The sequence below is a fragment of the Scyliorhinus torazame genome, chromosome 5, assembly GCF_047496885.1.
Source record: "Scyliorhinus torazame isolate Kashiwa2021f chromosome 5, sScyTor2.1, whole genome shotgun sequence".
In the NCBI taxonomy this organism is placed as follows: Eukaryota; Metazoa; Chordata; class Chondrichthyes; order Carcharhiniformes; family Scyliorhinidae; genus Scyliorhinus; species Scyliorhinus torazame.
Window position 1 is genome coordinate 272,517,259 of NC_092711.1, and position 23,574 is coordinate 272,540,832.

Sequence of the window (23,574 nt, forward strand, 5' to 3'; positions counted from 1 at the left end):
AGTTCCCAGACAGATTCCTGGGATAGCATTGGCTATCACAGAAAGCATTTGAGGCCAAAACATTGTATGTTTTCAAGGAGGAGTTGGATACCAACTTGGGGCTAAAGGGATCAACAGATATGGGGTGAAAGCGGGGAACAGGTTCCTGAGTTGGGTGATCAGCTACAATCATAATGAATGGCGGAGCAGGCTCTAAAGACCGAATAGCCTACTCCTGCTCCTATTTTCTACATTTCTAGGTAAACACCCTGTGCATAAAGAGCACTAAGCCCTGAGCAATTTGAATAGAAAATCTCAGGCTGAAAATCTGCAATTTTATGAACCATGTTTGGAAGATGGAAATATTTCTCCTGAATCACTGTGAAATAATCATTTTGTTGCCCCGTTCAGTACCATTAATAATGTACTCTTTGTCTAATGGGGATAATTATGTGGCCTGCTCAAGGCAGCACTGTCGCCTCACCAGCCTTCCATTCATGTCATTGAATAAAATTAAGTGAGCTTATTTGCATAGTTTTGTCCCACAATCGTATTCCTCCCAGAATAGCCAGTTAAAGTTTGTTTAATGGCATAGGAATTCCACTATCAGTGGTATGGTTCAAGAAGCATGGGGCTGCTCAGGGGCTGAGTGTGCTAAATATTTTTAAAATTTCAGTGGGGTTCTTCTCTTTGATGTACACTGGCTGGAATGTGGCTCAGGCCTTCTGGCTGTATAATATGAATGTGGAATGTTTTATTTGCATGGAACTCCTAGGCTGAATACGTCTAATGCACACTTTATGTCAAGCTTCTATTCCCATTGCACTTGCCACTGATTATCATGGCCTATGGTCCCTATGCCCAATTTTCTAGAGAATAACTATCTGCCACGGTGTTATATATCCCTTACCCTAAATGTTGTGACATCAATGTAGTGCAATGCCTTGAAACAACTTCTGTTTTATATGCTTTGTCATGTTTCGACGTTGAAAGTAATGAACTTGCCATTTCTATCCTATTCTTTCGAACTTCTATGTGCTGATCTTTTTCCATTCATTGGATCATTGCGTCCCATGTTTGGTGGTTAATTTAACATTTACCATAGTCTGTTGCCTTTAAATTCTAATAGTACCTTTTGTTCTTTTCTTCAGGGCACATGTATGAATTGCCAAGGTAGGTACATGTTCAGCTTCATTGCTTTAAGGTGACTGAATAAGTCAAATTCCATTTTTAATACCAGCAAAATTCTGTTTTTTTTTTTTCTTGAATTGCAGTCCCTATTTATATTTGTTTTCCAATGGAAAACTCATAACTCATAAACTTCAGCGAGGAGAGATGGAGTCGGTTAGGATTGTATTCTATGGAGTTCACAAGAATGATGGGGGGTGGGCGGTTCTCATAGACACCTATCCAATTTTAACAGGACTAGACATGGTAGATGTTCCCAATGATGGGGATGTCCAGAACCAGGGGTCACAATCTAAGGATATGGTAAACCTTTTAGGACTGAAATGAGAAATTTCTTCATCCAGAGAGTGGTAAGTCTGTGGAATTCACTACCACAGGAAGCAGATCATATTGAATGGCAAAGCAGGCTCAAAGGGCCAAATGGCCTACTCCTGCTCCTATTTTCTATGTTTCTATTAATTGTAACTTTTTATTTCTTATAGCATTTAAAATCCGGCATTAAAAAGCTACCCCCTCTAGTCTTTTCTTTTGTTTTCCCATACATTTATTTGTGCTGCCACCTAATGTGAGCTGTTTTATTCTATAAGTTTTTGTTGTTGGACACAAATACTATGGTGTAACTATTCTTATATTCCTACTGTTCCTTTGAATTGGTGCTGCTGTGTTTTGGGCACACTCTTTATGCTAGCCTTGTACTTCTAAGCATTCTCGGAGTTTCAGGATTACATCTGGTAATTGGCTGCTGTGTCCTCCAAGGACCTCATGGAGTTGAGATAACATTCCCCTCAAGGTAGCTAAACGCTAAGAGGGATTTTGCTCTGGATTACCTCCTTTGCTGTTTGAAGGGCATTTTGCCACATGTACAGGCATCTGAGAAGGATGGTGGAAAGCATGTTTATGCTACTGCACTACAAACAGTCACATTATGAGGATGCATACCTGCCAGCTGGCTGAAGGGCAGTAAAGAAGAAATACTTTTGAGAGGACTTCTGTCGGAGTGAGGGCAGGGTGACCGAAAGGTCTGATCACTGCCATTCAATGAGCTGGTTTCAGAAACTCAATGTAGCTGATAGTAAACTAGGTAGACCAATGGATTCAGAAGAGGCAGTTCAGAAGATACTGAATAAGTTGGACTAAATATGTAAGTATGCAGAACAATGGTAAATGGCATTTAATGCAAATTAGTGTAAAATGTGGCACGGTGGCACTGTGGTTAGCACTGCTGCCTCACCGTGCTGGGGATTCCGGTTTGATTCCGGCCTTGGGTGATTGCCTGAGTGGAGTCTGCAGTTCTCGCCGTGTCTGCATTGGTTTCCTTCGGGTGCTCCAGTTTCCTGCCACAGTCTAAACATTAGTCACATAATGTGACTAATCCACGTTAAGTGGATTGGCCATGCTAAATTGCACCTTAGTGTCCAAATATGTGCAGGTTAGGTGGATGATCAATGCGCGGGGTTACAGGGGTAGGGTGGGGATGTCGGCCTAAGTAGAGTGCTCTTTCGGAGGGTCGGCAGAGATGTGATGGGGCGAATGGCCTCTTTCTAGACTGTACGGATTCTATAGATCAGAACGGCAATAGGTGACACGTCTACTGCCTGATATCTGTGAAATAACTAACAATTCAAAATGGACTATTATTTAAATGGTAAAACATTGCAGCATGCTGCTGTGCAGAGGGACCTGGGTGTCCTTGTTCATGAATCGCAAAAAGTTGGTTTGCAAGTGCAGCAAGTAATTAAGAAGGCAAATGGAATTTTGTCTTTCATTGCTAGAGGGATGGAGTTTAAAAGCAGGGATGCAGTTATGTTGCAGCTGTGTAGAATGTTGGTGAGGCCACACTTGACGTACAGTTGTGTACAGTTTTCTCTCCTTACTTGAGAAAGGACTGGAGTGTGTGTAGAGGAGATTCGCTAGGTTGATTCCGGAGTTGAGAGGATTAGCTTATGAGGAGTGATTAAATAGACTGGGACTATACTCATTGGAACTTAGAAGAATAAGGGGGGGGGGGATCTTACAGAACATATAAAATTGTGAAGGGAATTGATAGGATAGAAGCAAGGAGGTTGTTTCCACTGGAGGGTTAAACTAGAACTTGGGGGCATAGCCTTAAATAATATAATAATCTTTATTATCACCAGTAGGCTTACATTAACACTGCAATGAAGTTACTGTGAAAAGCCCCTAATCGCCACATTCCGGCGCCTGCTCGGGTACACGGAGGGAGAACTCAGAATGTCCAAATTAAAATAAGGGGAAGCAGATTTAGGACTGAGTTGAGCCCCATCACTTCTTCACCCAAAGGATCATGAATCTGGAATTCCCTACCCGGTGAAGCAATTGAGGCTACCTCATTAAATGTTTTTCAGGCAAAGGTAGATAGATTTTTGAACAGTAAAGGAATAAAAGATTACGGTGAGCGGGCAGGTAAGGGGAGTTGAGTCCACAAAAAGATCAGCTATGATCTAAATGAATGGCAGAGGAGGCCGAGGGCCCAGGTGGCCTACTCCTGCTCCTAGTTCTTACGTTCTTATGTTCTAATGAAGCTGAAAGTGTCTTCTTCCAGGAGTCTCTCAATTGGCTTTATTTTAAACAACCAAGCCAATAAGACATTGAACGAGATAGCATAAAGAGCAGAATTTAGTGTATAAAAGTGTCCAGCCCGGGTTAAGATTGAGGTGAGGAGGTTTCAAACGAGAGCTGGATACATATTTGAAAGTGATTAATTTAGAGGGCTACGGAAATAGGGCTGGAGAATTGAACTAGCTCGGTTGTTCTTTGGGAGCGGGTGCAGACACGATGGGCCGAATGGCTTCCTTTTGTGCTGTAAATAACAAACGAGGAGAAATTTCTTCACTCAGCAGGTGATGAATCTTTGTAATTCTTCATGCCAGAGGACAGTGGAAGCTCAATCATTGAGTATGTTCACAACAGAAATTGATAGGTTTCTGGATACTAAATTTTAAAAACATTTTTCCATTTAAGGGGCAATTTAGCGTCACCAATCCACCTACCCTGCACATCTTTGGGTTGTGCGGGTGAGACCCATGCAGACACGGGGAGAGTTTCTGAATACCAATGACATCAAGGAATATGGAGGTAACACGGGAAAGTGGTGTTGAGGTAGATGATCAGCCATGTTAATTGAATGACCTACTCCTGCTCCTATTTCCTATGCTCCATTTGTCGAGAAGCTGGAGGGCCATTCAAATGCTGGATGTATCTTAGAGTAGAGCCACAAGACCTAATGTCAGAGGTCAGAGTTATGAGAAAAACTAGATTCAGGCTTTTCAGCTGAGGAAGAAGACAGAGAAGTGACTTTGTAAAGATTGTAAAGGGTATAGAAAAAGGTATGTGAAATATTACTTCAAATTAAACTGTAGGAGTGAATCAGGGTTCAATTTAGCAAAGAGTCCGATCATGAAATTCCTCTTTACACAAAGAGTAATCAATATGTGGAATAGATGAGTAAAAAAACCCTCCCAGAATTATTTATGAAACAATTGCTTGTTAAAATAAGATGACTTTAGGATCTCTTTGATTGGATAAATGAATTGCCTTCCTCATCCTTAATTATCATATGATCTTATAAGGAAGTCAAAAAAAGAATTATGCAGGATTCATCCCACATGAAAACTAAATACTGATTCAGACAAAAGTCACGAGAGGTTTGCATTACTGAGGCCTATTGACTCATTTCCTTCTCATTCTTCCACAAGACAAACCCGCTTCTATTGTAGTACCTGGACAATTGATAAATGAATCCATTATCCTGGCCTCATCACCACATTTCAGCTTTCAAAGCACCAGTGACTGAAATGGGAAGTGGAACCCGCATGATTTGTAACCAAATGTGCAACTACTGGAGAAAAAGCAAGTGGTTTTAGAACCAAATACAAAATTCTGCACCAAAGGTTCCTACTTCATTATAATATCTGCAGGATCTACTTTGCCAACCCCGCTATTCAGTCCTGACAGCAATACTTCAGGCATGATCTACCGGCCTCATCCCGCTAGAATCGATAATCGTGGTGGAACACGGCTGGCAGATCCCGGGAGAGGCTTCCCCCAGGATTCCCGATGGCCGTTCTGCCTCGCGAGATCTGTGGATGGGACCCAGTCACGCACGGTTAAGTGGGTTTAAGAACGCACTTAGCTGTGCTGATGCCGAATTGAGCGACCAGCCGGCATCTATCACCCTTGTTCAAAGACACCCAGCTGGGCAAATTCAGTACTGGTCCCAACAAATGGGGGTGAGGCGGAACGGGACCTGAAGAGGTCTCCCAAGCAATGGGAGGCCTCTGGGAGGCTGGCCTCCGTTCAGGGTGGCACCCTGGCACTGCTGGTGCCACTCGGGCATCTTGGCATTGCCAGCCTGGCACCCTGGTACTGCCAGGATATCCAGGTGGCATTGGAGTGGCAGTGCCAATGTGCCTGGCTGGCAGTGCCAAGATGCCAAGCTCCAGGGATCGGGCCCAGGGGTTCTGTGAGTATGTGTGGGTTGCGGAGAGGGCTTGAGGACCCCCAAACAAATGAGTTGGGGGAGGGGGGGCGGGGGGTGGGGGGGGGGCGGAATTCAGGAGTTGCATGGGGGATCAAGAATTAGGTGTGCCAGTTATAAAAATGGCATCTTGATCGCTTCCTGCTCTGAGGAGCTCTGCTCGTTGGAGTAAATTACGCTAAGTATGGCCTCAGGAAGGCGTTCTTCACCCGGGCACGAAAACACACAAAGTGCCATTAGATAGTACGGTTGTTCCCGCCGCTAAAAGCGCCCGGAACGACCTCGCTAATCCCGGCCAGAACAGACTCTTGTTTTATTTTGGTTAGCTTGTGCCCTTTGTTTCCCAAACGGAGAATCCTGCCCTATATTTTTGTTGACAGTCATTGATCTGTGGTTCAAACAGCCAAGACTGTGAGTCTAGACTTGCTACCCAAGGCACTTGACCAACTCTCAAGAGGATCAGGGCAATTTTCCTCTCCTGAACCATAATCCTTTTTTTAAATGTAATTAAATTTTTTAAAAGTAAACTTAGAGTACCAAATTATTTTTCTTCCACTTAAAGGATAATTTAACGTGGCGAATCCGCCTCCCCTGCACATCTTTTGGGTTGTGGGGGTGAGACCTATGCAGACAAGGGGAGAATGTGCAAACTTCACATGGACAGTGACCCGGGGCCGGGATTGAACCTGGGACCTCGGCTCGTTGCGTGAGGCAGTAGTGCTAACCACTGCGCCACCGTGCTGCCCCAGTCCTTTAGAGAACCGTGTGCAGCTTGGTTTCCTCCTCATTTCCCAGCCTCCAACAACCCCTACAACTCCCCTGCCTGAACACATGAAACGGAGTGCACTCAAGACAGTCTCTTCACCTGTATTTCTTGATTCAGACCACTCTACTCGACCTGATATTCCACCTTGACAAGTATTGCGCCTGAGAGTTGGGTAGGCCAAGCAACTATGGTGACATACCTACAAAGGCCAGTGTCACCAGAAATAGCAACCTATTTTGGGACCTTACGGTTGCTGTTCAAAATGAGGAGACCAAAGGTTCACATTCAGATTCTAATCTTGTTTTATTTTTAAAGGAAGCATTCCAGTTCACTCAATAGTTTTGCATTCGGATTGGAACTGAGCGTATGGAGTAAGGTCCACTATCTGGAAACAGCCCAATGTTTGGGCCTGTTCTGAGTGGACATCCAAGAAAATGAGTGATCAAGCATTGTAATATCACTGTTGTATGTACAGACACTTCTTCCCTCAGAAACCCACATAAATCTCACGGCAACACAAAGGACAGAGATCTCTGGTATCACTGTTCTCTACCTTTGCTTTGTGCCTGGAGAATAACCATTAAGGAAATCAACCTTGATATTTCCAACTAAAGGGGCTAAACTTCTAGTTTTGTTTTACTTTTCAAAGGATGTGAGCATCACTGGCTAGGCCAGCACTTATTTCCCCCTCCCAATTGCCCTTGGGAATGTGCTGGTAAGTAGCTTTCTTGATCAACTGCAATCCATGTGGTGTCGATGCACCCACAGGGCTGTTGGGACAGTGGGTCGTGGTGGGGGGGGGGGGGGGGTGGGGGGGTGGAGTTCTAGTATGGTGGCACAGTGGTTCGCACTGCTGCCTCACAGTGCCAGGGACCCGGGTTCAATTTCAGCCTTTGATCACTGTGTGGAGTTTGCACATTTTTCCCAAGTCTGTGTGATCAAAGGCTGGAATTGAACCCGGGTCCCTGGCGCTGTGAGGCAGCAGTACTAAACTTTGTACCACGATACTATCTAATTTCTCTAAACTCCAGCAAGTATAATCCTAACCAACGTCATTGCACTCCCTCTGTAGCAAGAAGTCATGTGTTTGGAAGGTATTGTTGAAGGAGCCTTGGTGAGTTGCTGCAGTGTGTCTTGTAGATTGTACATACTGCTACTGCGGTGTGCTGGTGGTGGAGGAACTGGATGTTGAAGGTGGTGGATGAGGTGCCGAATGAGAGGGATTGCTTTGTCCTGGATGATATGGAGTTCCTTGAGTGTTATTGGAGTGCACTCAGTCAAGCAGAATATTCCATCGCTCTCCTGGTTTGAGCCTTGTAGATGGTGGTTAGGATCTGGGGAGTCAGGAAGTGAATTACTCACCAGTATTGAGCCTCTGACCTGCACTTGGATGTACAATATTTATGTGGCTTGTCCAGTTAGGTTTCTGGTTAATGGTGACCAGGATTTTGGTGGGGGTCCAATAATGGTAGTGCCAGTGATGTCAAGGGGAGGTGGTTAGATTCTCCCTTGGAGATTTGTTGCCCAGCACTTGTGTGGTGCAAATGACCCTTGCCACTTCTCAGCCCAAGCCTGCATGTTGTCTAGGTGCTGCTGCATGTGGGGGATGGTTGATTCATTACCTGAGGAACTGCAATAGCAACTGAACACTGCAAGCGTCCTTATTTCAGAGCTCACGTTGGAGGGAAAGTAATTGATGGAGCAGCCAAAAATAGCTGAAATAAAGCAGAAGATGCTGGAAATGCACGATAGCAGGTCTGGTAGCATCTGTGGAGAGAAAAAGAGTTAACATTGCAGATAAATTTCTCGTCATCAAGGTTGTGATGATCCCCAGAGAGACCAATAATGTTTAAAAATAAATTTGAACTTCCTGTTAGTTGAAAAGCATGTCACAACAAGATTTAAGTTTTAAAACTACTTGTACAATGAATGACCAAACCGATTAACGAATCACTACTTCTGTAGGCATCTTACACTTAAACTCCAGCGAGGAACATTCTCCTTTAATGCTGATCACACGTTGCACTCTCCATGGAATTACAGTCCTTAAACAGCAAACAATCCACTAGTGCTCTGATCTGGCAACGTCAGAATCAATCATCCAGATACTTTAGATGGCATGGAATGCATCTCTTTGACTAGAGACTGTCTCCCTCCCACACCTAAAGAACCTGCAGCCCCTCTTCTCAGCTGACCACAGCAACTGCTGTTTTTTTCCCCTCTCTCTTTCTGCCCAAAGGCTTGGAGGCTGTTAGCACAGCTACACTTGCCTTTTGTTCCCATGTCTGAGAACTTCACTCCTTGCTCGACAGGTCCCTTGACTAAGCCAGGCTTGTCGGGCAGAATTTGGAATAATCACATGACCCAGTTTAATCTAAATTTAAAGACACCGGGTGAGATCCTCCATATGGGAGACTATGGGTGAATTCTCCGACACGGGACACACAAAGCGCATTTCCTGATGGCTCGGAGAATCACAAAATCTGAATCGTCCCGGGCGCTGATTCCAACACGGTGCTCCGGCCTCCACACTAGCGGTGGAATTGAGGTTCATGTCCGCGTGCAGCGGGAGGATGTAAATTAATGCAAATGGGTCTTAATGACCTATTTGCGTCTATTTCGCGGCCCAGCACCCTATTCTCCGGCCCTCCGTACTTGCTCAGTCCCCTGGGGGGGGGGGGAGCCCCTTAAGGGAGTTGCCCCAATGTTCATCCGAGGGCTGCCCTCTTCCCCCCCCACCCCCCCACAATGTACTACCTGCCCGTCGCTTCTCTACCAGACCCCCCCACTCTGTAGGAGGGGGAGTTCCACTTGTTAGGGAGTCTGTGGGGATCCCTATATTTAGGGGTCTTTGTGGGGGTCTACTTCAATTATAAGGTCTCTGGTGGAGGGTCTCCCTATTCAGGGACTCCCTGAGGTGGGGGGGGGGGGATTTCTCTATTCAGGGAATCCTTGAGGACGGGGGGGGGGGGGGGGGAGTGCCTGGGGGGGCTCCCTATTCAGGGGGGTCCCTGGCGGCTGGTTCTCCCTAATCAAGGGGGTCCCTGGAGACTGGGTCTCCCTACTCAGGGGGGTTCGGGGGGGGGGGGGGGGGAGGAGACGGCGTGGCGTGTCTCGATTTGGGGACCCTCCTAACTAATGGGATTCCGCCCAACCCCTAACTAAAGGGACCGCCCGGGGCTCCCCTATCTAAAAGCACTCTGTGAGACCCCCTAACTAACTGCACACCACCCCGACACCCTCGGTAACGGCCCCGCCCAAGATCCCCTAACTAAAGTGACCCACCCTCCAGGTACCCCATAAATAAAGGGACCCACCCCCCAGAGACCCGCTAACTAAAGGGACCCCCATAGACCCTCTCATTATTTAGACCCCTGTCTGGAAGCTAGAGAGCAGTCCAGACAGGGGCAGTGAAAAAAAAATACAGTTGTAACACTCATCTGGCAGCACCATTTGTCCATTCCTGGAAAGAGAACAGCTGTGATCTGTTAAACCCATCAAATACCGAGCTGCAAGCCATTCATTCATTTCTCGAGGTGGGCTGTGTATGTCAACTTCCAGAAAACAGCTGTTAGCCTTGTTTCATTAATCGTCTTCACTCCAGTGCTGTAACCAGAATGTTTACAAATACAAACCCCATCAAAGAGAGTTAAAGAAGGGACACGTGGTGCTTTCAGGTGATGTTACATCTGGTTTTCTTCACTGCCCCTATCTGGACTGCTCTCTACTTTCCAGGCAGGGGTTCCATTTCTGGGATGGTATGGGGGTGGGGGTGGAGTCCCTTTAGTTAGGGGCTCCTGTGGGGGAGGCCCTTTAGTTAAGGATCCCTGTGGGGGAGGCCCTTTAGTTAGGGGCCCCTGTGGGGGCATCCTTTTAGTTAGGGGGTCCCTGTGGAGACCTGTTTAAGTGCATGTCTGGTTGGGGGGGTGCTGGGTGTGGTCTGTTGGACAAGAATTGCATTGTGGCGGGAGGAGGGTAGCCCTTGGCTAGACCTTGGTGGCAACTCCCTTTATTAGTTACCCCCTTGGCCCATGGCGAGATCGAGCGGGTCAGGTTCACGCTTGGTGCTACCTGTAGTGAATCCTGCCCACGTCATTCCCGGCCTGGACGACCGGAGAATCGCGAGGGTCCGCAAGGTGTCCCAATGACCCATTGGCATCCATTAGCATCCTCTGGCTGGTGCGGGGGTGAGAACCCTTTCCTTCCGCCAGCGGGTGAGGAGCATAGCAGTCGGGTCAGTGTACGGAGCATGCCTCGATTTCGGCTCGACGCCTGATTCTCTGCCCGATAGAGATTCACATTGCCTGCGTGCTGGGCGGAGAATACTGGTCATAATCTTATAAACCTCGTTACTGTAACAAGATGATGGTTAGCCTAGTTAGCTGTGATTAAATGTGTCATGGGAAAATACGGTATCATGGAATTTGCTTGTTTTTGTCGCAATTTGGAGAGGAAATTCCCAGAGATTTTTCTAAATTGGCTCCAGTTTCATCTTCTGTTTTTAACCCTCCCACAGATAAAAGCATGGTTAGGCATTGCAATGATAGTATGCTGCACCATTGACTCGAGGTGGGCTTAATGGACCTAATGGCTTTTCTTTGCCTTTGCCTAGCTGCCTTTTCTTAAAGACTGTAGAAAATGATTCACATTATTTTTTCTTTCAGTGTGAGGTATGAAAATTTTCCATATCCGGAATCTGTGAATGCTGTCTTACCTGAAAATGGTGAATATGAAGTGATGACAGCAACGAAAGAGAATGAATATTCAGTGTGCTTGCCCGATGTGCATGTGCCTGAGCAACCAGATGCTTTGATGTGAAGAATAGCCTTGGGTTTCATACCGAAGCAGCTTCAGAAGAATACAACATTAACATTACCACACCACACCCTGTTTATTGCAATTCAACTCCCCCAAAAAATGGCAAAATAATTTGACTTAATTTTGAAGTTATCGGATAAACAGAACAGAGTTTGAGTAGCTTGTGAGCCTGTTTTTCCTCCCAATGCCAGAAGCGTAGCCTGCCCTGAAAGATCCCAATAGCTTTAAAGTCCTTTTTAGTTTTATCAACTCCCTTCCTAAAGACAATGCAAACTCATTCCGGGGTATAATTGTATTGGCCCTGGTAGCTTTGTACTATAATTAAAGCAAAATAATGCAGATGCTGGAAATCTGAAATAAAAACAGGAAGTGCTGAAAATGCTCAGCATGTCTGCCAGCATCTGCAGAGAGAGAAACCAAGTTAATATTTCAAGTCTAATCTGGATCATCTTCAGAACAGTTTTTATTAGCTTTATATATTCTTCATTGTCCATTTCTCATTTGTAACATTGGCTGGTGAATGTATTGGGCATAATGGAGAGGCGCACAGCCAAGCCTCATCCTATCCTCACTTGATACGCACGTGTCATTTTCCAGCCGATGATATTGGACAGTGACTAGGAGCAGGAATCTGTCTATTTGGTTCACTTGAGTAACTCACAGATGCTGAGGACAATATAGATTTTAAATGGCTGAGTTTGTTTCAATGTTGCTTTAAGTACAAAATCTTTTCTTTCTTAGGTGAAAAGAGATCTTTTTTTCACTTGTCATTTTAGATAAGTATTTTATATATTACTTTCAAAATAAAAATCAGTATTGCGTAAGTTTCTGTTTGCCTGTGATGTTCCCATTGAAACTGGTGTATTTTCCGTTTGATGTCCTTTCATCTTTTATGTAATACTTAGTAACTCTCTGTTGGCCTAATTTACTAGCATTTATTGCAGGAACATGAAATTAATAGTAGATATTTGTCTTTTACCTGCCCCAAATGAATAAATAGCACCCGTTGCAACTTTGGCACATGAGGATGAAGGATTTGCTGAGTTTTTTGATTTCTTTCACAAACTCAAATATCTTCATTTGACATTCACAAATATAAACTTTCCAGCAAGGATCAGTTGATAATGGTCAAAACAACAAGACCAGCTTGCATTTGTATAGCACTTATATATGATTAGGTAAAAGTAGATGTCAAGTCAAAGATGTGAATATTAAATGCTTGGTCACAGAAACTAATTTTAAGAATATTAAAGGAGAGTGAGGTGGCGAGGGAGAGATGATTAAGGTGTGAATTCTTAAAAGTTATGGCATTTGGGCATTTTTTAACAATTGCATTTTATTACAAACATGTATCAAAACAGGTTACAGCGAATAAACGCCCCGGGAAACACACTTTCCAGCAATCAACTATACAGTCTGTACAGATTTTCCCCTTTTTTCACCACCCCCCCCCCCCCCCCCCCCCTTCCCGGCCCCGTGATGAACAGCCCCTCAAACATGGTCACCAACATCTCCCACATTTCCTCAAACCCCCCTGAAGAGCCCCTTAACTCATATACTTTATCTTCTCTAATCGCAGGAAGTCGTACAGGTCACCCAACCAAGTTGTTACCCCCGGTGGCGATGCCTACCGCCACTCCAGCAAATTTTGTAACCGTGCAATCAGAGAGATGAAGGTCAAGACATCGGCCTTCCTCCTCTCCATGAGCTCCGGCTTCTCTGAAACCCCAAATATCGCCACCAAAGGGTCCGGGTCCACCTCCTCCTCCGCTATCCTGGCTAAGAGAGTGTTGTACCGTCAATATGATGCAAGGCAGGTTGAGGTAACGTCAATTAAAGGCTTTATTAAGCAGAACTTGATCCCCAGCAGCTTGGTTACAGAATGCAGCTGCTGAGGGAAATGGAGGGAAATGCCTGGTTCTTATACCGGCATTTCTGGGTGGAGTCCAGTAGGCGGCAGATCCTATCAGGACCCAGCATCCCTCCACCAATAGCCTGTCGGCACGTGGTGTACCGTATTACCCCTCATACATACCACCACATTCACCCCTTGTTGAAAAAGAACCCGGCGGGATGGTGGTTCGCATGGTGGTAGGGGTTTACAGAGTCAGTACTGTGCCATAACTTTGAACAAGAAATAAAATTGTCGCTTTAACTGGGCCAACGGGCCAAACGGTCTGCATGATGCCATAACTATAACAAGACACAATAACTGAAAACGTTGAGAATTAAAGTGATTCGATGAGCCGGCTGGGTGCCCTGGTCGTCCTTTCCGATTGTCTCGGGCGTGGTGGTGATGGCGCTGGCTCGAGTCCCGTCCACTCTGGGAGCGTAGCGCTGTCCTCTGTGTCCTTGCTCCTGGGCGGGTCTGGGAGGAGAACCAAACCCCCTGGGAAGGGGGTGGCTGCGGGATGAGCCGGCGGGAGTGAGGAGGTGGTGATTGGCGTTGGGGGGGTGTGGGTTGCTCCGGCGGGCGCCAGGTCTCGCAGGGAGACCGTGTCCTGTCGGCCATCGGGGTACTCCACATAGGCGTATTGCGGGTTCGCGTGAAGGAGATGCACCCGTTCCACCAATGGATCTGACTTGTGCGCCCGCACATGTTTCTGGAGCAGGATGGGTCCCGGAGCTGCTGGCCAGGTCGGAAGTGGCGTTCCAGAGGAGGACTTCCTAGGAAAGAGAAGGAGGCGCTCGTGAGGCGTCTGGTTCGTGGTGGTGCACAGCAGGGACCGGATTGAGTGAAGGGCATCCGGGAGGACTTCCTGCCAGTGGGAAATTGGGAGACTCCTAGACCGGAGGGCCAGCAGGACGGCCTTCCAGACCGTTCCATTCTCCCTTTCTACCTGCCCGTTCCCCCGGGGGTTGTAACTGGTCGTCCTGCTCGAGGCTATGCCCTTGCTGAGCAGGAATTGACGCAGTTCGTCACTCATAAAGGAGGACTCCCTGTCGTTATGGATATAGTCGGGGAAACCGAACAGTGTAAAAATGGTACCGAGGGCTTTAATGACCGTGGACGCTGTCATGTCGGGGCAGGGGATGGCGAAAGGGAAACGGGAGTATTCGTCAACGACGTTCAGGAAGTACGCGTTGCGATCGGTGGAGGTGTGGGGGCCTTTGAAATCGAAACTGTGGCGTTCAAAGAGTCGAGAGGCCTTAATCAGGTGCGCTCTATCTGGCCTGAAAAAGTGCGGTTTGCACTCAGCGCAGATCTGGCAGTTCCTGGTGACTGTTCGGACGTCCTCGATGGAGTAAGGGAGGTTGCGGGCCTTGAAGAAGTGGTAGAAACGAGTGACCCCCGGGTGGCAGAGGTCCTCGTGGAGGGCTTGTAGACGGTCCACTTGTACGTTGACACATGTGCCGCGAGATAGGGCATCGGATGGCTCGTTCAGCTTTCCGGGACGGTACAAGATCTCATAATTGAAGGTGGAGAGTTCGATCCTCCACCGCAAGATCTTGTCGTTCTTGATCTTGCCCCGCTGTGCATTATCGAACATGAAGGCAACCGACCGTTGGTCAGTGAGGAGAGTGAATCTCCGACCGGCCAGGTAATGCCTCCAGTGTCGCACAGCTTCCACTATTGCTTGTGCCTCCTTTTCCACTGAGGAGTGGCGGATTTCTGAAGCGTGGAGGGTTCGGGAGAAGAATGCCACGGGTCTGCCTGCTTGGTTGAGGGTGGCCGCCAGAGCTACATCTGATGCGTCGCTCTCGACCTGGAAGGGGAGGGACTCGTCGATGGCGCGCATCGTGGCCTTTGCGATATCCGCTTTGATGCGGCTAAAGGCCTGGCATGCCTCTGTCGACAGGGGAAATTTAGTGGACTGGATTAGTGCACGGGCCTTGTCGGCGTATTGTGGAACCCACTGGGCTTAATAAGAAAAGAAGCCCAGGCAGTGTTTCAGGGCTTTGGCACAGTGGGTGAGAGGGAACTCCATGAGGGGGCGCATGCGTTCAGGGTCGGGGCCTATCACTCCATTATGCACTACGTAGCCCAGGATGGCTAGACAGTCGGTGCGGAACACGCATTTTTCCTTGTTGTAAGTGAGGTTCAGGGCGTTAGCGGTCTGGAGGAATTTTTGGAGGTTGGCGTTGTGGTCCTGCTGGTCGTGGCCGCAGATGGTGACGTTGTCGAGATACGGGAACGTGGCCTGCAACCCGTGCTGGTCAACCATTCGGTCCATCTCTCGTTGGAAGACCGAGACTCCGTTCGTGATGCCGAATGGAACCCTTAAAAAGTGGTATAGCTGCTCGTCTGCTTCGAAGGCAATATAGTTGCGGTCACCGGGACGGATGGGGAGCTGGTGGTAGGCAGACTTGACGTCCACGGTGGAAAAAACCTTGTACTGTGCAATCCGATTGACCATGTCGGATATGCGGGGGACAGGGTATGCATCTAGCTGAGTGTACCTATTGATGGTCTGACTATAGTCGATGACCATCCTCTGTTTCTCCCTGGTCTTAACGACTACCACCTGGGCTCTCCAGGGTCTGTTGCTAGCCTGGATGATGCCTTCGTTCAGCAGCCTCTGGACTTCGGACCGGATGAATGCTCGGTCCTGGGCGCTGTACCGTCTGCTCCTAGTGGCGACGGGTTTGCAATCCGGGGTGGGGTTCGCAAACAAGGAAGGCGGTTCAACCTTGAGGGTCGTGAGGCCGCAGACAGTCAGTGGGGGTATAGGGCCGCCAAATTTAAAAGTTAAACTCTGGAGGTTGCATTGGAAGTCCAACCCTAGGAGTGTGGGCGCACAGAGATGGGGGAGGACATGCAGCCGATAATTTCGGAACTCCCTCCCCTGCACCGTTAGGTTAGTGATGCAGAACCCTTTGAACTGAACAGAGTGGGATCCCGCCGCCAGGAAGGTTTTCTGGGTGCTTGGCCGAATTACGAGGGAACAGCGCCTTACCGTGTCCGGATGGATGAAACTTTCCGTGCTCCCAGAGTCGATAAGTCACGGCGTCTCGTAGCCATTCACTAGTGGTTGCAGTCTGGAGCGTCCGAGGTCGCGACTGGTTGAGGGTCATCAAAGCCAAACGTGGTTGACGAAGTTGGTCATCGTAGTCAGGCAGTATGGGGCCGTCTGTGTCGGGGTCCTTTCCTGACAGCCAAGATGGCGGCGTCCACGAATCACACATGGTGGGGGGTGGACGGAATGGCGGCGCCCATCTCTCCCTCGTGGCGTCCGGGGTCCAAAATGTTGGCGTCCGTTGGTCGCACGTGGGCTGGGGGGCTGGGTCTGTGGTCCCGTTTCTTCCCCGGAGATAGCGGCGACCCCGCGGGACTTGCACACGGTGGCGTAGTGGCCCTTCTTTCTGCAGCTTTTGCAGGTAGCCGCGCGGGCCAGGCAGCGCTGCCGAGGGTGTTTCGGCTGGTCGCAAAAATAGCAGCGGGGCACCCCCGGTTGGTCTGATGTTTTGGCCGCGCAGGGAGGGGGGGGGGGGGTGCCGGAGCGTCGATCGCAGCGGGGGTCCACAGAGCCCATCGGGGGCGTAGGCACGGGCGTTACGCGAGGCCACATCGAGGGATGCCGCCAGGGCCCGAGCTTCTGAGAGACCCAGAGATTCTTTCTCCAGAAGCCTCTGGCGGATCTGGGAGGAAGCCAAACCTGCCACATACGCATCGCAGACCAGGAGCTCTGTGTGTTCATTCGCTGTTACCGCCGGGCAGTTACAGTTTCGACCCAGGATCTGCAGGGCGTTATAAAACCCGTCCAGCGATTCCCCTGGAAATTGCCGTCGTGTGGCGAGCTGGTAGCGAGCAAAAACCTGGTTGGCGGGCCGGATGTAGATATCCTTCAGCACGGCGATGGCATCAGTGAAATCGTCCTCGATAAGGGAGTAGACATCGGGACTCACCCTGGAATAGAGGACCTGCATTTTTTGTTCATCTGTCGGTTTGCCGGGGGCCGTTCGGAGGTAGCCCTCAAAGCATGCCAACCAGTGCTTGAAGATAGAGGCCGAGTTAGCTGCTTGGGGTGCGATGCACAGGCACTCCGGGGTGATGCGGAGCTCCATATTCCTACGTCGTTTATCTTCTATTTAAGTCTGCTTAATAAATTGTTGTACCGTCAATATGACGCAAGGCAGGCTGAGGTAACGTCAATTAAAGGCTTTATTAAGCAGAACCTGATCCCCAGCAGCTTGGTTACAGAATGCAGCTGCTGAGGGAAATGGAGGGAAATGCCTGGTTCTTATACTGGCATTTCTGGGTGGAGTCCAGTAGGCGGCAGATCCTATCAGGACCCAGCATCCCTCCACCAATAGCCTGTCGGCACGTGGTGTACCGTATTACCCCTAACACATACCACCACAGAGCGCGAACACTCCAGCCCAGAATCTTCCAATTTTTCGCAACCACAAAACATGAGCGCGTGATTCTCTGGCGCCCGCCCACAGCTCTCTCACTCATCTACTACCCCCTGAAAGAACCCATTCATTCTCGCCCAAGTCATATGCACCCTGTGCACCACCTTAAACTGTATCAGGCTCATCCTTGCACATGAGGAGGTCCCGTTTACCCTACTCAGTGCCTCACTCCATACTCCCCAATCGATCTCCCAACTCCGCTTCCCATTTCTCCTTGATCTTCACCACTTGCTCGCCTCCGTGCTTCCCCCAGCCACTTGTATATATCCCAATTCTTCCCTCCCCTTCCACATCCGCAAGCAGCAGTTGCTCCAGCAGGGTGTATCCCGCCAACCGAGGGAACCCCCTCCAGATCTTTCGTGCAAAATCCCTAACCTGCAGATACCTGAACTCACTCCCCCTTGGCAGCTGTACTCACTCTCTTAGCTCCCCCAGCCTGGCGAACACTTCCTCCAAATACAGATCCCTCACTTTGACCATCCCCACTTCCCTCCACCTCCTGTATACACTATCCATCCCCCTCAGCTCAAACCCATGATTCTCGCACAGCGGCGTTAGCACCGACATCCCTTCCACTCTAAAATGCCTCCTCAACTGATTCCATATCTTCACTGTGGACTGCACCACTGGGCTCCTTGAATACCTACTCAGCCATTGGCAATGCTGCCATCACCATAGCCCTCAAACTAGACCCTTTACAAGATTCCTCCTTCATCCTAATCCACTCTACCCCATCACCGCCGCACCTTGTCCACTTTCGCCGCCCAATAATGAAGCAAGTTTGGCAACGCCAACCCCTCCTGCTGCCTCTGTAGCAGGGTCCTCCCCACCCTCTGCACTTTCCCCGCCCATACAAATTCAGAAATGATCGTGTCCACTTTCTGAAAAAAGGCCTTTGGTATAAAGATCAGGAGAGCTTGAAAGAACCGCGGCAGAATATTCATTTTCACCACTTGGACCCTCCCCGCCAGTGTGTGGGATTTGGGCGTGGCTGGCTAGGCCCAAATCCCATTTGTTGCCCATCCCCAATTTCCCTTGAAAAGGGGGTGGTGAGCTGCCATTCTGAACAGCTGCAGTCGATGTGTAGGTACACCCACTGTGTGATTAGGAAGATTCCAGGATTTTGACCCATTGACAGTGACAGTACAGCGAGATATTTCCAAGTCAGGATGGTGAGGGCTTGGAGGGGACCTTCCAGATGGTGGTCTTCCCATATGCCTGCTGCTCATGTCCTTCCAGATGGTTGTAGTTTGGGTCTGGTGGGTGGTGCTTGAGGAGCCTTAATTGGTTTCCACATTGCATCTTGTAGATGGTACACACTGCTGCCACTATACATTGGTGGTGGAGGGAGTTAATCTTTGCGGATGGAGTGCCAAACAAGTGGGCTGCTTTCTTCTGAATGGTATCGATCTTCTTGAAGCTGCATTCGTCCAGACCATAAGACCATAGGAGCAGAATTAGACCACTCGGCCCATCGAGTCTTCTCCGCCATTCAATCATGGCTGATATTTTCTCATCCACATTCTCCATCTTCTCCCCATGACCCCTGATCCCTTTATTAATCATGAACCTATCTATCTCTGTCTTTAAAGACACTCAGTGAATTGGCTTCCACAGCCTTCTGTGGCAAAGAGTTCTACAGATTCACCACCCGCTGACTGAAGAAATTCCTCCTCATCTCTGATTTAAAGGATCGTCGCTTTTAGTCTGAGATCGTGTCCTCTGGTTCTAGTTTTTCCTACAAGTGGAAACATCCTCTCCACATCCACTCTATCCAGGCCTCGCAGTATCTTGTAAGTTTCAATAAGATCCCCTCTCATCCTTCTAATCTCCAACGAGTACAGACCCAGAGTCTGCCCAAAACTGCTCACAATACTCCAAATGGGGTCTGACCAGAGCCTTATTCAGCCTCAGAAGTACACCACTGGGGCGGAATTCTCCCGAAACGGCGTGATGTCCGCCGACTGGCGCCCAAAACGGCGCCAATCAGACAGGCATCGCGCCGCCCCAAAGGTGCGGAATGCTCCGCATCTTTGGGGGCCGAGCCCCAACATTGAGGGGCTAGGCCGACGCCGGAGGAATTTCCGCCCCGCCAGCTGGCGGAAACGGCCTTTGTTGCCCCGCCAGCTGGCGTGGAAATGACATCCCCGGGCGGCGCATGCGTGGGAGCGTCAGCGACCGCTGACAGTTTCCCACGCATGCGCAGTGGAGGGAGTCTCTTCCGCCTCCGCCATGGTGGAGACCGTGGCGGAGGCGGAAGGGAAAGAGTGCCCCCACGGCACAGGCCCGCCCGCGGATCGGTGGGCCCTGATCGCGGGCCAGGCCACCGTGGGGGCACCCCACGGAGCCAGATTGCCCCGCGCCCCCCCCCCCCCAGGACCCCGGAGCCCGCCCGCGCCGCCTTGTCCCGCCGTTCAAAAGGTGGTTTAATCCACGCCGGCGGGACAGGCAATTTATCGGCGGGAGAATCGAGCGGGGGGGGGGGGCCCGCAATCGGCGCGGCCCGATTCCCGCCCCCGCCGAATATCCGGTGCCGGAGACTTCGGCAACCGGCGGGGGCAGGATTCACGGCAGCCCCCGGCGATTCTCCAACCCGGCGGGGGGGTCGGAGAATGACGCCCCTGGTCTTGTATTCTAGCCCTCTTGACATGAATGCTAACATTGCATTTGCCTTCTTAACTGCCGACTGAACCTGCACGTTAACCTTAAGAGAACTGTGAACAAGGACTCCCAAGTCCCTTTGTGCTTCTGATTTCCGAAGCATTTCTCCATTTAGAAAACAGTCTATGCCTAAATTCTTCCTTCCAATGTGCATAACCTCACACTTTTCCACATTGTATTTCATTTGCCACTTCATTGCCCACTCTCCTAGCTTGTCCAAGTCCTTCTGCAGCCCCCTTGCTTCCTCAATACTACCTGCCCATCTACAGATCTCAGTATCATCTGAAAACTTAGCAACAGTGCCTTCAGTACCTTCTTCCAGGTCATTAATGTCTATTGTGAAAAGTTGTGGTCCCAGCACCGACCCCTGAGGCACACCACTAGTCACCGGCTGCCATCCTGAAAAAGACCCCTTTATCCCCACTCTCTGCCTTCTGCCAGTCAGCCAATCCTCTATCCATGCCAGGATCCTACCCTTAACAACATGGGCTTTTAACTTAATTAACAGTCTCCTATGCGGCACCTTGTCAAAGGCCTTCTGGAAATCTAAATAAATCACATCCACTGGTTCTCCTTTGTCTAACTTCCTTGTTTCCTCCTCAAAGAACTACTAATAGATTTGTCAGACACGACCTCCCTTTGACAAAGCCGTGCTGACTCAGTCCTATTTTACCATGCACTTCCAAGTACTTTGCGATCTCATCATTAATAACAGACTCTAAAATCTTACCAATGACTGAAGTCAGGCTAACCGGCCTATAATTTCCCATCTTCTGCCTCCCTCCCTTCTGAAACAGTGGTGTTACATTAGCCACCTTCCAGTCCTCCGGGACCCTTCCTGCCTCCAGTGATTCCTGAAAGATCATCACTAATGCCTCCACAATTTCCTCAACTATCTCTATTAGGACCCTGGGGTGTAGTCCATCCGGTCCAGGTGACATATCCACCTTCACACCTTTCAGTTTCCCCAGAACCTTCTCCTTAGTAATGGTCACTGCACTCTCCTCTGCCCCTGGTTCTCCTGGAGCTCTGGCATCCCACTGGTGTCTTCCACCGTGGAAATGGAGAGTGTTCGATTACACTTCAGACTTGTGCCGTGTAGATGGCGAACAGCCTTTGAGGAGTCAGGAGGTGAGTTTCTTGCTACAGGGGGGTCAGGAGGTTAGTTTGTCACTACAGGAATCTTGACCTTTGATCTGCTCTTGTAGCCACAGTATTAATATGGCTAGTTCAGTTCAGTTTGGCCAATGGCAAGCCCTGTAGGATGTTGATAGTGGGGGATTCGGCGATGGTAATGCCATTGAATGTCAAGTCACAATGGTTAGATCCTCTCTGTTTGAAATGGTCATTGCCTGGCACTTATGGTGCGAATGCCACTTGTTGACCCAAGCCTAGATATTGTCCAGGTCTTGTTGCATTCAGACATGGACTGCTTCAGTATTCGAGGAGTCACGAATGGTGCTGAACATTGTGCAATTCCAGAGCGTAGGGACCAAAATGGCTGGAGACATGGCTACCAATGATGAGGTAAAGGTGATGGACAAGAGGCCCAAATTGTAGGTTTGCATAATTATTGAAAGATTGTAAAAATATTGGAAGTAACGAAGTTGGGGGAGGACAAGACCAGGAAGGAATTAAAATACAACGGTGACCATTTCAAATGAGAGGTTAGGGGACTGGGGCAAGAGCCAGCAAACCGAGGCATTGGTAGACAGAATTATGTACAGAATAGGATAAGGGCAGGTTGAATTATTGCTTCATAGTTATTATTTTGTTTATCATAAATTTTAAGTGTAACAAATGCAATTAGCGAACAATTAGCTGGTCGATCGCTGCAATGTAAGAATTAAAGTTAATTAAATTAACTATTTTGCATCTTGCATGTTCATCAGTGCTCAAGATCTACCAGATACAGTAAAAGCATGAGTAATTCGTGTATGAATCCCCTGGGTCCATCCCCCTTTCCATTTTGGGTAATGTTGAGAGGGGTGGTTTGTCGGAGAAATGCAGCAAGAGCCAAGTCCCGTGACACCACGAGTGGCTCAGCTGTACAGGGGGAAAGCAATAGTAATGGAGAATTATGTTGTAAAGGAAGCAGATGTTTCTGCTGCCACAGACCTGACACCAGGATGGTATGTTGCCTACCTGGTGTCAGAATCGAGGATTTCACTGAGCGGCTACAGGACATTCTGAAGTGGGAGGGTGAACAGTCAGGTTGTGGTCCATATCAGTACCAATGATGTAAATAAGGAAAGGGATGAGGTCCTGAAAGCAGAATATAGGAAATAAATTAAAAAGGAGGATTTCAAAGGTAATAATCTCTGCATTGCTCCCAGTGCCACATGTTAACAAAAGCAGAAATAGGAGAATAGACCAGATGAATGCATGGCTGGGAGATGGTGTGGGAAGGAGGGATTTGAATTCCTAAAGCATTGGGACCTATTCTGGGGAAGACGGGACTTGTACAAGCTGGGCGGGTTGCACCACAGCGCGACTGGGTCCAATGTCCTCGCTGGGGTAATTGCTAGTGCTATTGGGGAGGGTTTGAACTAGAATGGAAGAGGATGGGAACATGAGTGTGGAGACACAAGACAGTGAAACAAAGATAGAACTGAAAGACAGAAAATTAGAAAGCCAAACATGAAAGGCAGAGGAAACGAGGGCAAGCAGCAAATAAGGCCATTGTACAAAAAAACAATGTGTAAAAATGTTAAAAAGATGAGTCTAAAGGCACTTTCACGCAGCATTTGCAATAAGGTAGATGAATCAACAATGAAAATTGATATAAACAGGTATATGATATGATTCTGATAATGGAGATTGGTACAGAAGGCTGTGGAGGTCAAGTCATTGAATATATATTTAAGAAGGAAATAGATTTCTAGACTCTAAAGACTTTAAGGGTATGGGGAGAATGCAGGATTATGGCATTGAGAGAGGATCAGCCATGATCATATTGAATGGCAGAATAGCTCAAAGAGCTGAACAATCTCCAAATTTCTGATAGTGGCCTGATAAAGCAACGATCCAAGCAAGCTACCTACAAAGACAATAACAGAAAATGCTGGAAAACCTCAGCAGGTGTGATAGCTTAATGCTAACGTTTTGAGTCTGGATGACTCTTCGTCACAACGAGAACTTCTACTTACAAAGATTTAGTGCCGTTTATGCTGTGATTTCTCTCTTTCTGGATGAGATGCTAAACTAAGACCTTGGGGTGAATTCTTTGCCTCACAGCGGGGTGTTTATCGGGGGCTCACAGCGGAGTGTTTATCGGGGGCTCACAGCGGAGTGTTTATCGGGGGCT

At 48.5% G+C, this 23,574-nt stretch overlaps 1 protein-coding gene across 1 annotated transcript in view; it reads left to right on the plus strand.

The window, feature by feature from the left end:
• Nucleotides 1-12,274, plus strand: part of LOC140421138 (uncharacterized) — a 46,140-nt gene extending 33,866 nt beyond the window's left edge. Inside the window, exons 5-6 of the mRNA XM_072505576.1 lie at nucleotides 1,131-1,152; nucleotides 11,096-12,274. Coding sequence (XP_072361677.1) covers nucleotides 1,131-1,152; nucleotides 11,096-11,249 — 176 coding nt within the window. The 3' untranslated portion in view covers nucleotides 11,250-12,274. The remainder of the gene's footprint in view (nucleotides 1-1,130; nucleotides 1,153-11,095) is intronic.
• Nucleotides 12,275-23,574: the final 11,300 nt, after the last annotated feature.